This window comes from Mercenaria mercenaria, chromosome 12, assembly GCF_021730395.1.
Source record: "Mercenaria mercenaria strain notata chromosome 12, MADL_Memer_1, whole genome shotgun sequence".
In the NCBI taxonomy this organism is placed as follows: Eukaryota; Metazoa; Mollusca; class Bivalvia; order Venerida; family Veneridae; genus Mercenaria; species Mercenaria mercenaria.
In genome coordinates this window covers 48,731,550-48,747,072 of record NC_069372.1, presented here as the reverse complement: position 1 = coordinate 48,747,072, position 15,523 = coordinate 48,731,550, and the positions used below count along the sequence as shown (strand labels likewise).

Sequence of the window (15,523 nt, the reverse complement as noted above, 5' to 3'; positions counted from 1 at the left end):
CACTATAAGATCTTGGTTCCTTTCTTGAACTGGCTAGATTTCATTATGGGTTCCAGAGTTATGGCCCCAGAAAGGACCAGAATTAGCTATTTTGCCCTTGTCTGCACAATAGCAGCTTCATTTATGATTTGAATTTAATCAAACTTGCAAAAAACTTGTGTTGCCATAAGATCTCAGTTCCTTTGTTGAACCGTCCAGATCCCCTAATGGGTTCCAGAGTTATGGGCCCTGAAAGGGCCAAAATTAGCTATTTTGACTTTGTCTACACAATAGCAACTTCATTTATGATTTGATTTTAACCAAACTTGCACACAACATGTATCACCACAAGATCTTGGGGGGCCTCCGTGGCCGAGTGGTTAAGGTCGCTGACTTCAAATCACTTGCCCCTCATCGATGTGGGTTCGAGCCTTACTCGGGGCGTTGAATTCTTCATGTGAGGAAGCCATCCAGCTGGCTTACGGAAGGTCGGTGGTTCTACCCAGGTGCCCGCTCGTGATGAGGGGCACCTGGGATCTTCCTCCACCATTAAAGCTGGAAAGTCACCATATGACCTATCATGTGTCGGTGCGACGTTAAATCCAAAAAAAAAAAAAAAAAAAAAAAAAAACAAGATCTTGGTTCCTTTCTTGAACTGGCCAGATTCCATCATGGGTTCCAGATTTATGGCCCTTTAAAGGTCCAAAATTGGCTATTTTGGCTTTTGCAGCCATATAGAGACTTCATTTATGGTTTTATTTGATACAAACTTCCAAAATATCTTCAACAACAATAAATCTTGGATTCCATGACAAATCAGATCCAATCGTAGTTTCCAGAGTTATTTTGTATCTGATTACCTCCCCTGATTGTAGTCAAAATGGATTTATATCAGTAAGTACTTACAGGACTTATTTGAAATTTCATTATTGTCATTAGTTGGACCGAGCCAATCAGGGTAGATAACTATGGTCTGATTTTATGTCAAATTACCTCCCTTTATTTCAAATTAAAATGGGTATATCTCCGTAACTAATGAAGATTCTGATCTGAAATTTCATTTATGTCAACAGATTTATTTGGCAGTTTCTTCTTTTATTCACGTACAATAATTTTCTTTTGAATTACTTCCCTTTTACATTACTATAAATAGCCTATTTTTAGTAACTTTTTTATTATTGGCCGTAGGGAAAAACCGAGACCACTTTTCTGTGGTACAACATGGATTAGGTGTATTTTGACATATCTGTACCTTGTAAGAATTTTGTTTTTCTTTTTGGTTAAATTTCTTTCCTTTGTTGTTCCTGTCCTTTGGACTTAGATATTTTTTCTGAGGACCTTCTTGTCCTCAAGTGCAATGATAACAGGTGAGCGATATAGGGCCATCATGACCCTCTTGTTTACGTTTTTTTAGCTCACCTGAGCACAAATTGCTCAAGGTGAGTTTTTGTGATCGCCCTGTGTCCGTCGTCTTCATCCGCCGTCAGTCGTCCGTCGTCAACACTTTGACTGTTAACACTTTAGAGGTCACAATTGTGGCCTAATCTTAATGAAACTTGGTCAGAATGTTACCCTCATAAAAATCTTTGACGAGTTTGATATTGGGTCATCAGGGGTCAAAAACTAGGTCACCAGGTCAAATCAAAGGAAAAGCTTATTAACACTGTAGAGGCCACATTTATAATGTATCTTCATGAAACTTGGTCAGAATGTTACTCATGATGATCTTAAAGTCCAGTTTGAATCTGGGTCATGTATGGTCAAAAAGTAGGTCACTAGGTCAAATCAAAGTAAATGCTAGTTAACACTCTAGAGGCCAAATTTATGACCATAACTTAATGAAACTTGGTCAAAATGTTATTCTTGATGATGTATAGGTCATGTTCAGATCTGGGTCAGGTGGGGTCAAAAACTAGGTCACCAGGTTAAATCAAAGGAAAAACTTGTTAACACTCTAGAGATCACAATTTTGGCCCAATCTTAATGAAACTTAGTCAGAATGTTACCCTCAATAAAATCTTGGATGAGATTTATATTGGGTCATCTGGGGTCAGAAAGTAGGTCACTAGGTCAAATCAAAGGAAAAGCTTGTTAACACTGTAGTGGCTACATTTATGACCATATATCTTAATGAAACTTGGTCAGAATGTTAATCTTGATAATCTCAAGGTCAAGTTCAAATCTGAGTCAGGTGGGTTTCAAAATTACGTCGCCAGGTCAGATCAAAGGAAAAGCTTGTTAACATTCTAGAGGCCACATTTATGACTGTATCTTTATGAAACTTTATCAGTAAATAAAGACTATACTTACTTACTTACTTAATCAGAATGTTAATCTTGATGATCTTTAGGTCAGGTTTGAATCTGGGTCATGTGGGGGCAAAAACTAGGTCACTGGGTCAAATCAGAGGAAAAGCTAGTTAACACTTCAGAGGCTACATTTATGACCATCTTAATAAAACTTGGTTAGAATGTTGATCTTGATGATCTTTAGGTCAGTAGGTCAGTTGAGCGATACTGGGCCTTTCATGGCCCTCTTGTTTTTTTTTAGCATTGCTCAGGTGAGTTTTTGTGATCGCTTGATGTCCGTCGTCTGTCTGTCTGTCAACATTTAGCCTGTGTATGCGATTGGGGCTGTATTTTTCAACTGATCGTCATGAAATTTTGACGGAATGATTACCTTGATGAAGTCTAGACCAAATTCGAAAATGTGTCATCTGGAGTCAAAAACTAGGTCACTAGGTCAAATCAAAGAAAAACCTTGTGTATGGGACAGAAGCTGTATTTTTCAATTGATCTTCATGAATTTTTGCCAGAATGATAACCTTGATGAAATCTAGGCCAAATTCGAAAATGGGTCATCTGGGGTCAAAAAATAGGTCGCTAGGTCAAATCGAAAGAAAAACCTTGTGTATGCATTAGAGGCTGTATTTTTCAACTGATTTTCATGAAATTTTGTCAGAATGATTGCTTTGATGATATCTAGGCCAAGTTCGAAAATGGGGCATCTGGGGTCAAAAAACAAGGCCTGTTGGTCAGATCAAAGAAAAAACTTGTGTATGCAATCGGGACTGCATTTTACATGGAATCTTCATGAGATTTGATCAGACTGTTTGTCTGGATGAAATCTAGGTCAAGTTTGAATGTGGGTCATGTGGTTTTAAAAACTAGGTCACCTGGTCAAATTAAAAAAAAACGTCTGTACGCTATAGGGACTGCATTTACATTGGATATTCATAAAGTTTGTTGAGAATTATAGGTCAAGGTTGAATATGGGTCATCTGAGGTCAAAAACTAGGTCACTAGGTCAGATTTAGGAAAAACCTTGTGTATGCATCAGGGGCTGCATTTTACGCTGGATTTTCATAATGTTCAGAATGGTTGCCTTGATGAAATCTATGCCAAGTTCGAATGTGGGTAATATGGGGTCAAAATCTATGCGACTCGGTCCAATCAAAGAAGAACCTTGTGCATGTGAGAGAGACTGTATTTTTCAATTGATCTTCATGAAATTTGGTCAGAATGGTAGCCTAGATGAAATCTAGGTCAAGTTTGAATATGGGTCATCTGGGTTCAAAAACTAGGTCACTAGGTCAAATAAAAAAAATACTTGTTTAAATTCAAGATTTTTGCTCCCACTTTTTATGAAAATTGGTCAGAATATTTGTTTCCATGAAATTACTTGGTTAAATATGTTTACACTGTTATGGTGTGTATCTCAGATGAGCGACCTAGGGCCATCGTGGCCCTCTTGTTTCTTTCATATAATACTATATTCATGTAAAATCAGTTATGCCATGAAAAAAATCTGTATTTGTACCAATAAGGAGAGGACAGCTGTAAGCTGATATAGCTTTCTGTCCAATTCCATAATTAATGTTCTGTAAATGTTTTATGTCTTACTGAAATAAAATATGTTTAAACTAAACTAAGGAAACACAGAAATTTTAGCTTATTATAATTGTTTTACATTCTGAACTTTGCTATGCATATGTACAAATCAGGTCCCTTGGTTACATTTGCATGTGCCACAGATGAGTAAAATCATAATTTGTCTTAGAAATATTTTTCACGAGAATCTTATATACAACTATAACAATTACTTTGTTTTTGTTTTTTTCAGCCAAGTAAATTACTTATAGAACCTCATGATAGATATATACCAAACCAGGTTTGAAGCATTATCCTTACAAGGACTTTTCTATCATTCCCCGCATCTAACTACATGTATTTGTAAATACATAGAAATTCAACAATAAGTTAACTAAATACTGATGCAAGATAGTATACTTTAATACTTAGACAAGAAAGTTTACTTTATTGCGAGACAAAAGAGTTTACTTAGTGTTTACTTAAAGTTCACTTATTTTATATATTAACATACAGTTCTCAGGGAAATGTTGACTGGTCTTGAGCCTCAAGGATGTGGAAATAAGTTCCTGAAGTATATGACAGCTGATGAAATCAATGCAATTCTTCAGGATTTAAAACTACAAAAAGTAAGGAAAATATTTTTTAGCAAATCTGCTAACTTTTTCCCTAGAGTATCAGAATTCCACTGTGCAACATTGGTGAAGTTAGAACCCAACTTGGTACTAGATTTGTTGGGATTGATTTAGTAAATCTCGCTATCGAATATATCTTCATTTACATGTAGTTAGGATTGAGTGAGGTTTTAGTCTATTTGGATAGCTCTCCTGTTGAGCTCCTGACTACAACTTAATATGCAGAGCAATCATTGAAAACAATGCCTTTTTAAGGTCCAAGTTTCACAATGATGTCTCCAGGATATATTTATACGTTTGCTCCAAATTCGTTTAGGCCATAAACTCAAAAAAAAAAAAAAAAAAAAGAACAACATTTTACTTTGTCCACTGCCAGACACATCCCCATTATGCAATGTCTACATATTACATATAGATTTTATCCTTCCGTTGGAATGAAATAGTGTTAGGAGACTATAATTAGCTGATATTGTAACTTTTTATTACTGGCTGTAGGTGTAACTTTTTATGATTGTCCGTGAGGAAAAATCAAGACCACTTCACTGTTACAGTAGTACAACACGCATGTTGCATCCAATTTAAGGTGTATTTCTACCTGTCGCTACCTGTTAAGGATTTTTGTTTTTTTATAAGATAAACTTCCCTATGTTGTTACTATAAATAACTTAGATTGTAACTTTTTTATGATTGACTGAAGGGAAAAGCCAAGACCACTTTTCTGTGGTACACATAGATGTTACTTTCAAAAGTGTATTTTAAGATATCTGTACCTGGTAAAGAGTTCTTTCGTTTTTCTTGGACTTGGAAAAAGCAAAATATAGATTTCTTGTAGACTTACAACCCTTTGTTGCTACTATAAATAGCTTATTCTTGAAACTTTTAAACCTGGTTATTGTCATTGTTTGGACTTACTGTCTACCATACTTATACAGAATATGTTTTACTGTAACATCTACATGACGGGCGTATAGTGTGACATTCTGGCACTCCTGTTGGATATGAAAATTATTTTATTCTTTCAACCCATTTTCAGGTGGTATGTGTCATACAATGCTTTTAGAAGTCATTCTTGTTAAAAATAGATATTCCTATTTATTTAACAGAAGTGTGTTTGGTCAGCAGGAGGTAGAGACAAACAGCTTAGTAGTATTGCTGAAAAGTGTCTGCAGCAAAATGAATGGAAAGTTGGAGAATTCCACACAAATGTTGTTCAAGGAATAAAAGTGAGTAGAAATTATTTTCTTGTATCATGGCTTCATTGAAATAGTTAAACTCTACCTATCTTATTCTGTAGCAGACAAAGGAGACAGGACTTTAAACTATGCTCAGTTTTACTGACTGTATGCCCTGCATATACATAGAAGAAAAAAGCAGAAATTTTCCAATATTGTTATCAGTTACATTTAAAGTAGACAATAATATAAAGTTTGGAAAATCACCGAATTCTCAAACACTTACTGATCTTTGTCATGCTTATTGATTTCATTAGGTATTTTCAAGCCCGTTTTGAAAAATACAAAAAACAAACAGACGCATGCGTTTACCGTCATCCGTTCCCAACTATATCAGGCAGTATAATATCTACAGCGGATGACAAATAAAATCTGTATAAAGATCCCTTAGAAGCATAGAATGCAACCAAGCAGAATAATAGCAGACTCAGTTTGAATCTATTCATGAGAGACAAATAAAAGTGCAATACCTCTCAGGCTTAAGCAAAACTCTATTACACAGGTAATGAATGAACTCCATGAACCCAAAGGACCACAAAATACAGAAACAATTAAACCAAGTCTGAAGGGATAAGGATTGTTGTAGGGTTCTCCCTCTGCCATCAAAGCTTGAAATGCACGAATAGGCACCTGGGGCAGGCCTCCCAGGGGTGCATAATCATTTAAAACCATTATAAAACTTTGATTTTGTAGAAATCCTTTAAATCCCTTTATTGTGCTGAAAAACCTTTAAAACCATTTATTTCTCACACCAAACCTTATTTTCATCAATAAGAATTTGTAGTTATTACAATTCTTTGGAAATTGGAAAGAAAGTTGAATTAATTGATTAACTTTTCAACAATTTGACTAGAAAGGAGAGGGAAATGTAATGTTTTCTCAATTTTGAGTTTTTAAGGATGCTGTTGTCTTTCCTAAAAGATCGTTTGGGTCCATGGTATCTGATGCAAGCATTGCACATTTGCAAATTAAGATGAAATAAAGTGTGAACACCGTTTTACAAAGATGATCTCAACATAATATGATAATATGTGCAATTACTAAGGAAAAAAATGCGTAAGTGTTCGTCCGTCAGTCACAGTTTCAGTGTAAACACTGTAGAGGTTACAATTTTAGCCCAGTTGTATTGAAACTTAGAATGTTATGTTAAGAAAATCTCAATAGATTTTGAAACCGAGTCATCTTGTCTAACACTAAGTGGCAGTATCAAATCATAGAAAAAACATAGTTAGCAAACACTAGGTTCCACTTTTCTTCTAGATCTATACTAGATCTGGTCAGACTATTTGTGTTATAAAACCCACTTCAAGTTTGAAACTGGATTATCTAGGGTAAAAAAATCTCGTCACTAGGGGAAGATTTAGAAAAACATTGTTAACACACTAGAGACATTGGTTTATTTTTGATCTTTATTAAACCTTATAAGAATGTTTGACTTTATAAAATCAAGATCTAGTTTGAAACTGGATTATCTGATATCAAAATCTGTGTCGAGATGTTGTATCATTGAATAAAAAACACAGTTAACACTCTAGAGGAAATATTTTATACTGTATCAAAAATGAAATGTACAATGTATGTGAAAATAAGTCAGAATAATTTCCTTTATCAAGTGTAGGTTAATTTTAAAATAGGGTCAATACTAGGACACTAAGCTAAATAATAGAACAACCATTTGGCTTGTTATATCAGGGTTTAACTCTCTACTGTAATTGTTCAAAGTAATCATCCCAGTGTGTGAAATGTATATGCAGTGAGATTTTAATTACCATAACATCATTTTAAACAAAGGGTAAGCAAGGACTTGGAGCATTTAAGCAATATGTCTGACTGTACATGAGCGGATTTAATTAATTAGCCCCACTTTTCATCATCACAGTAAAATTTAACAAGAGCTCATCGAACACGAAATGCCCCCCCTTGATGCATTCAGTAATTGCACAAGGAACAGAAATTATATGCTCACTGTAAACAAAAGTTCTACCATTCTGGTTTAATCTGACCTTGACCTTTAACCTATTAACCTAACAAGAGATTACAGAGTGATCTTGGCGCCATCCACTGTTCCAAATTTCAAGACTAGCTCAAGGTCAAAATCAATGTCAAATTTCCTTTCGGTACAAAACAATGTGTATGCGGTCCAAATTTGAAAGCTGTGGCTTGAGAAAAGTGAAAGCAGGTCACTAGATCAATTTCAAGGTCAAAGTTCATTTCAGTAGACAGAACTATGCATGTGCTTCAAATTATAAGGCTGTAGCTTGAGAAATGTTAAAGTAGGTAATAGGTAAAAATCAATGTCAAATTTCAATTCAGAACACAAAAATATGCATGCGGCTGTAGCTTGAGAAATGTGAAAGTAGGTCACCAGGTCAAAATCAAGGTCAAATTTTACTTCGGAACACAAAACTATGCAAGTGGTCCAAATTTGAAGCCTGTACCTACAGAAATGTGAAAGTAAGTCACTAGGTCAATCTCAAGATCAAAATTCATTTCAGTACACAAAACTATGCTTGTGGTTCAGATTTGAAGGCTGTAGCTTGAGAAATGTGAAAGTAGGTCACTAGGTCAAAATCAAGGTCAAATTTTATTTTGGAACAAAAAACTATGCCTGTGGTCCAAATATGAAGCCTGTACCTTTAAAAATGTGAAAGTAGGTCACTAGGTCAAGATCAAGGTCAACTCATGTCAAGGTTCATCTTGCCACTCAAAACTATACATGTGGTCCAAATTTGAATGATGTAAGTTATATGGACATGAAGATTCTAAGTTTTTCCCTATATAAGTCTATATGAACCATATGACCCCTGGGGCGGGGCCATATTTGACCCTAGAGGGATAATTTGAACAAACTTGGTAGAGAACCACTAAATGATGCTACATTACAAAATATCAAAGCCATAGTCTTTGTGGTTTGGACAAGAAGATTTTCAAAGTTTTTCCCAATATAAGTCTATGTAAACCATGTGACCCCCAGGGCGGAGCCATATTTGACCCTAGGGGAATAATTTGAACAATCTTAGTAGAGGACCACTAGATAATGTCATATACAAAATATCAAAGCCCTAGCCCCTGTGGTTTTGGACAGGAGGTTTTTCAAAGTTTTTTTTCCTATACTAGTCTATATAAACCATGTGACCCCCAGGGTGGGGCCATATTTGACCCCAGGGAAATAATCTGAACAATCTTGATAGAGGATCACTAGATTTTGCAACATACCAAATATCAAAGCCCTAGGCCCTATGATTTTGGACAAGAAGATCAGAAACCGTTTAACTGTTCCTGGCCAATGCGACCTTGACCTTTGACATAATGACCTCAAAATCAATAGGGGTCATCTGCTGGTCATGGCCAACCTAACTATCAATTTTCCTGACACTAGGCCCAAGCGTTCTTGAGTTATTGCCTGGAAACCATTTTACTGTTCCTGGTCACTGTGACCTTGACCTTTGACATACTGACCTCAAAATCAATAGGGGTCATCTGCTGGTGCTGACCAACCTCCCTATCAACTTTCGTGACCCTAGGCCTAAGCGTTCTTGAGTTATCATCCGGAAACTGTTTTATTGTTCAGGGTCACTGTGACCTTGACCTTTAACATACTGACCTCAAAATCAATAGGGGTCATCTGCTGGTCATTACCAACCTCCCTATCAACTCATGATCCTAGGCCCAAGTGTTCTTGAGTTATCATCCGGAAACCGTTTTACTATTCAGGGTCACTGTGACCTTGACCTTTGACATACAGACCTCAAAATCAATAGGGGTCATCTGCTGGTGATGACCAACCTCCGTATCAACTTTCATGATCCTAGGCCCAAGCATTCTTGAGTTATCATCCAGAAACGGATTGGTCTACATTCCGACAGACCGACCGACCGACATCTGCAAAACAATATTCCCCTCCTTCTTCGAAGGGGGGCATAAAAAGGTATCCTATTGGAGCATAGAACTAATAATTATATAAACTAAGCATAGAATGCAGTAAGCGAAAACCACGGTAAGTAGACGAGATTCTTTGAATCTTTGCATGAGATGTAATAAAATGTACATATTTTGTAGTGCTTTAAGACACCTTGGTCAGTGTCTGTTATTCGGTCAGTTATGTTTTGGTTTAAAGTTCAACAAAACATATTGAAAGATTTGCATTTTCATCGAAACATGGACAAAGTAACTTGGAAATCAGATATAAACAGTAATTTACCAGATTATAAGTATCACATTTTAAAATATTTTCTTTTCCCTACCCATTAAGGCAATCTGGAAGGACTTTGGTCAAAACAAGATACTAGACGTTACAGAAGACCATGACAAATGTCATATATGCATGATAAATCCGAAAGGTAAGATTGAAAAATGTAAGATCTGAAGATTTGACATTAAAGGTGGATAATCAGATTTTGGCCATGTAACGGATTTGTTCGAAACTTTAGCATCTGATCATTTACACTCATTTATGTTCACTTAACACTTAATACAAATTAGATTTTCACTGGAGGTATTTTTAAAATTTCATTTTCCTATCCTGGTTGCCCAACCAAGATAGAGTTATTTTATCATAAGTATAAATTTGATAAACATACTTTGCCTAAGGAAATGTATAAATATTAGACATATTGTAATATATTTGTAAAATATTTGCATTAAAAATTATGTATTTAGATGGAATTCATTAGAAACGCAAGTTTGAAAAATTATTATTACCTCCCTTTTCCTATCTTGGTTGCGCAACCAAGATAGATTGGAAATAAATGAATTCAGAAGCTACACACAGCTTTTAAACTTGAATTTTGGTTCAGATTGTTCAATAGTTGATATGTCTATCAAATGCAAATGTAAAAAAACTAGACATTGTATCGAAATAAAAAGAAATACCCAGCTTTTTATATACTTTCATATTAAAGGGGAGTAATTACAAAATTTTATAAAAATAATAAAATATACATTTATATTTATACAATAGGAATCTTACTCTATGTAATCGGTCTTTTTGTTCCTTAAATAATTCTCTACCAGAATATACAAAAAGTAAAAAAATGTCATTAAATGTTGATTAAATGTGATTGACCACCTTTAAAAAGACGACTTTATCTGTTGAAATTGAGAAAATTATGAAGACTTTTAAAATGATATTCTAACACGAACAGCAGATAACCTATATACACATAGAAGACCATCAGCCAAACGGTAATTTTGCGATAACCATGCGCGTGCATTGACGTCATCTGATCAGGTCGTAAAATGTAGTTACCATTTTTTCTACCACTGTTAATACATGTACTAGTATGTTGTGTTAGAATTGAAATAACAAGTTCCCAAGGGTGATTTATCGTAGGATAATCCGAGTTTTTCGTTCTTATGGCCTTCGTGATATATTCATGTTACAGGCATTAGAATTCTGCTGCCTTTTTAGCTCATCTGTCACAAAGTGACAAGGTGAGCTATTGTGACTGCTTGATGTCTGTCGTCCGTCGTCAGTTGTGCGTCTAAGTCGTGCGTCGTGCGTCTTCCATCAACAATTTCTAAAAAAATCTTCTTGAAAACCACTGGGCAGAATTACACCAAACTTCACAGGAATGATCCTGGGGTAGTCCCCTTTCAAAATTATTCAAAGAATTGAATTTCATGCAGAACTCTGGTTGCCATGGCAACCGAAAGGAAAAACTTTAAAAATCTTCTTGTCCAAAACTGCAGGGCCTAGGGCTTTGATATCTGGTGTGTAGCATCATCTAATGTTCCTCTACCAAAATTGTTCAAATTATCCCCCTAGGGTCAAATATGGCCCCACCCTGGGGCTCACATGGTTCATATAGACTTATATAGGGAAAACTTTGAAAATCTTCTTGTACAAAACCACATGGCCTAGGGCTTTGATATTTGGTATGTAGCATCATCTAGTGGTCCTCTACCAAAATTGTTCAAATTATTCCCCTAGGGTCAAATATGGCCCCTCTCTGGGGGTCACATGGTTTATATAGACTTATATAGGGAAAACTTTGAAAATCTTCTTGTACAAAACCACATGGCCTAGGGCTTTGATATTTGGCATGTAGCATCATCTAGCATTCCTCTACCAGGATTGTTCAAATTATCCCCCTAGGGTCAAATGTGGACCCGCCCCGGGGGTCCCAAATTTTACATAGACTTATATAGGAAAAAAAAGTTTAAAAATCTTCTTGTCTGAAACCACAACACTTACACCTTTGATATTTTGTTTGTAGCATTGTCTTATCCTCAACCAAAATTGTTAAAATTGTACCTCTTGGGTGAAAAAAGCGTCTGCCCTGGGGGTCCCAAGTTTTATATAGACTTATATAGGAAAAAGCTTTAAAAACCTTATTGTCTGAAACCACATGACCTAGGCTTTTGATATTTGGTATAATGCATTGTCTAGTAGTCCTCTACCAAAATTGTTATAATTATGCCCTTGGAGTTAAAAGAGGCCCCGCCCTGGGGTCACTTAATTATTATGTGAGTTATATAGGAAAAATACTTAAAAAATCATCTGATCCTATTTCCAAGACTGTTTAATTATAATTACCTGGTGATGTCACTTGACTGTGACCTTGACCTATTGACCTACTTTCTTGTTTTTTAAGATAAAGTCTTGAAATTTTGATGACATACACAGTTTTGCACTGAAATCGTAAAACTGAATTTCATTGACCATGAATGTGACCTACTGACTTTCTTAATATTTTATCATCAGTTTGACATTTGAAACATGTAGCTCATATTACTCAGGTGAGCAATCCAGGGTCATCATGACCCTCTTGTTTAAAAGATTATTCAAATGAAATTAAAGCAGTTACACTCGCGAACCTTTGTGCAAAATTAATATATCAAATATTGCATTGACACTTGATTTTTCAGCAAAGGAATCATTGGTGACCCAGAGGCATGCTGCAAACTGTACACAGAAAATTGAAGTGTGCAAAGTTTGTCAAAAGAACTTGTTTCTCAACCCAATCACGTGTTATTGTGGTACAGAATTACAACCAGAAATAGGTGAGTCTTGCAAACCCAAGCACATTGTGCGCGGTACTAGTTGTTGCATTCACTTAACATCTGTCGTCAATCTTTTTACAACATTCTTGGCAAACATCATCCCCTTTTTAACATCTTGGCGAATTTCAAACAAACTTCACTTGAAAGTGTCCTTAATGCTCATCTTTTCAGACTATTAAATTGAAAGTAGGTCATCAGTAGTGTACTTAGATTGCAATGACAGGTAAACAAATCCTTATCTTTTGTAACAAGGTGTCAAGGTGTGTTGGTAGGGGTGGGGGAGGAGAGGGGTTTGCTTTGAATGTTACCTCAACAACAGAAATGGAGGCACTAAAAGTTATGTTTTAGCTCCACTATTCATAGAATAGTAGAACTATTTAACTCGGCCGTGCATCAGTGTCCACGTCCCGATTTGATTAAGCTTTTGTATGTAAGCTGGTATCTCAGAACCCACTATTTTGAATGGATTAAAACTTCGCACACTTGTTCACTGTCATGATAAGACATGTAGTGCAAAGGTTCAATAACTCCACTTTTTACAAAATTATTCCCACTTTTTCAACTTATCAGTTTTTGGTAAAGTTCTTATATGTAAGCTGGTTAAGTTCTTATATGTAAGCTAGTATCTCAGTACCCACTCATGGGAATGGATTGAAACTTCACACACTTGTCCACTGTATTGAGCTGATAAGCACTCAGTGCAGGTTCCATAACACTGTTTTGCATTTTTACAAAATTATGCCCCTTTTTTGACTTTTTATGCCCCCACTTGGGGGGGGGGCATATACATTTGCCCTTGTCCGTCCTTCCGTCTTTCTGTCCTTCCGTCTGTCCGCCTGTCCGTCCAAGCTCACATTTGCATACTTAGGTGGCTATAGGAACAATAGGTAACTGTACTTTTTCTTTGATGTCATTCATTCCGTAAGGCTTTTATGTGGCTATTTTTCTCTTACGTGGCTAAAAGAACAATAGAGAGAACAAAAGAGTAGCCACATAAGTATCCATATGTAGGAACTTCCGTCCGTCCGTCCTTCCGAGAATGTTGTGTCATGCCTAGCTCCAAAAGTATTTGACGTAGAGTCACAAAACTTTACAGGAATGTTGGTCAGCATGTGTAGTTGTGCACCTGGGGTTTCGCGTCCGGATTCATTCAGTCATGTAGAAGTTATGGCCCCTGACTTTGTAAAAATTCGTCATTTTAGTGTTGTGTCGCGCCTAGCTCCAAAAGTATATGACTTAAAGTCACAAAACTTTACAGGAATGTTGGTCAGCATGTGTAGTTGTGCACCTGGGGTTTCGCGTCCGGATTCATCCAGTCATGTAGGAGTTATGGCCCCTGACTTAGTAAAAAATTGGTCATTTTAATGTTGTGTCGTGCATAGCTCCAAAAGTATTTGACCTAGAGTCACCAAAGTTTACAGGAATGTTGGTCAGCATGTGCAGTTGTGCACCTGGGGTTTCGCGTCCGGATTCATTCAGTCTTGTAGGAGTTATAGCCCCTGACTTAGTAAAAAATTGGTCATTTTAATGTTGTGTCGTGCGTAGCTCCAAAAGTATTTGACCTAGAGTCACCAAAGTTTACAGGAATGTTGGTCAGCATGTGCAGTTGTGCACATGGGGTTTCGCATCTGGATTCATTCAGTCGTGTAGGAGTTATGGCCCCTGACTTAGTTAAAAATTGGTCATTTTGATGTTGTGTTGTGCGTAACTCCAAAAGTATTTGACCTAGAGTCACCAAAATTTACAGGAATGTTGGTCAGCATGTGCAGTTGTGCACCTGGGGTTTCGCGTCCGGATTCATTCAGTATTGTAGGAGTTATGGCCCCTGATCTGGGAAAAAATTGTCATTTTAATGTCATGTAGTGGGGGCATCTGTGTCCCATGGACACATTTCTAGTTTCTTCATTCAGTTAACGAGGCTTTTGAATAGTCGAGCGTTGAAGTCCTCCGACAGCTCTTGTTCTTTGATATTATGTTTTTAGCTCATGCTGTGTCTGTCGTGCATGCGTGCGTGTGTGTTCGTGTTTGTCTGTCCGTCCGTATGTTTGTGCCCCCCCATGAGTGGTGGGGGCATATAGATTTGCTCTTGTCCGTGTGTCCGTCCGAGGTTCGTGATGCGCCTAGCTCAAAAAGTACTTGATATAAATTGAGGAAATCTTGCATGAGTCTTTATCATGATATGAACTTGTGCACCTTTTATTTTTCGTCTGACTCCGCCCCCTATTTTTAGCTCACCTGTCACAAAGTGACAAGGTGAGCTTTTGTGATCGTGCGGTGTCCGTCGTCCGTCGTCCGTCCGTCCGTGCGTGCGTCCGTCCGTAAACTTTTGCTTGTGACCACTCTAGAGGTCACATTTTTCATAGGATCTTTATGAAAGTTGGTCAGAATGTTCATCTTGATGATATCTAAGTCAAGTTCGAAACTGGGTCACGTGCCGTCAAAAACTAGGTCAGTAGGTCTAAAAATAGAAAAACCTTGTGACCTCTCTAGAGGCCATATATTTCACAAGATCTTCATGAAAATTGGTCAGAATGTTCACCTTGATGATATCTAGGTCAAGTTTGAAACTGGGTCACGTTCCGTCAAAAACTAGGTCAGTAGTTCTAAAAATAGAAAAACCTTGTGACCTCTCTAGAGGCCATATATTTCACAAGATCTTTATGAAAATTGGTCAGAATGTTCACCTTGATGATATCTAGGCCAAGTTCGAAACTGGGTCACGTGCCGTCAAAAACTAGGTCAGTAGGTCAAATAATAGAAAAACCTTGTGACCTCTCTAAAGGCCATATTTTTCATTTGATCT

At 36.7% G+C, this 15,523-nt stretch overlaps 1 protein-coding gene across 2 annotated transcripts in view; it reads left to right on the top strand.

Annotated features, from left to right (window-relative positions):
- The window catches only part of LOC128547373 (uncharacterized), a 147,802-nt gene that overhangs the window by 71,332 nt on the left and 60,947 nt on the right, over positions 1-15,523 (top strand). For both annotated transcript variants that reach the window (XM_053519969.1, XM_053519970.1), the window contains exons 13-16: positions 4,365-4,477; positions 5,587-5,706; positions 9,968-10,055; positions 12,586-12,720. In XM_053519969.1, the coding sequence (XP_053375944.1) occupies positions 4,365-4,477; positions 5,587-5,706; positions 9,968-10,055; positions 12,586-12,720 (456 nt within the window). The remainder of the gene's footprint in view (positions 1-4,364; positions 4,478-5,586; positions 5,707-9,967; positions 10,056-12,585; positions 12,721-15,523) is intronic.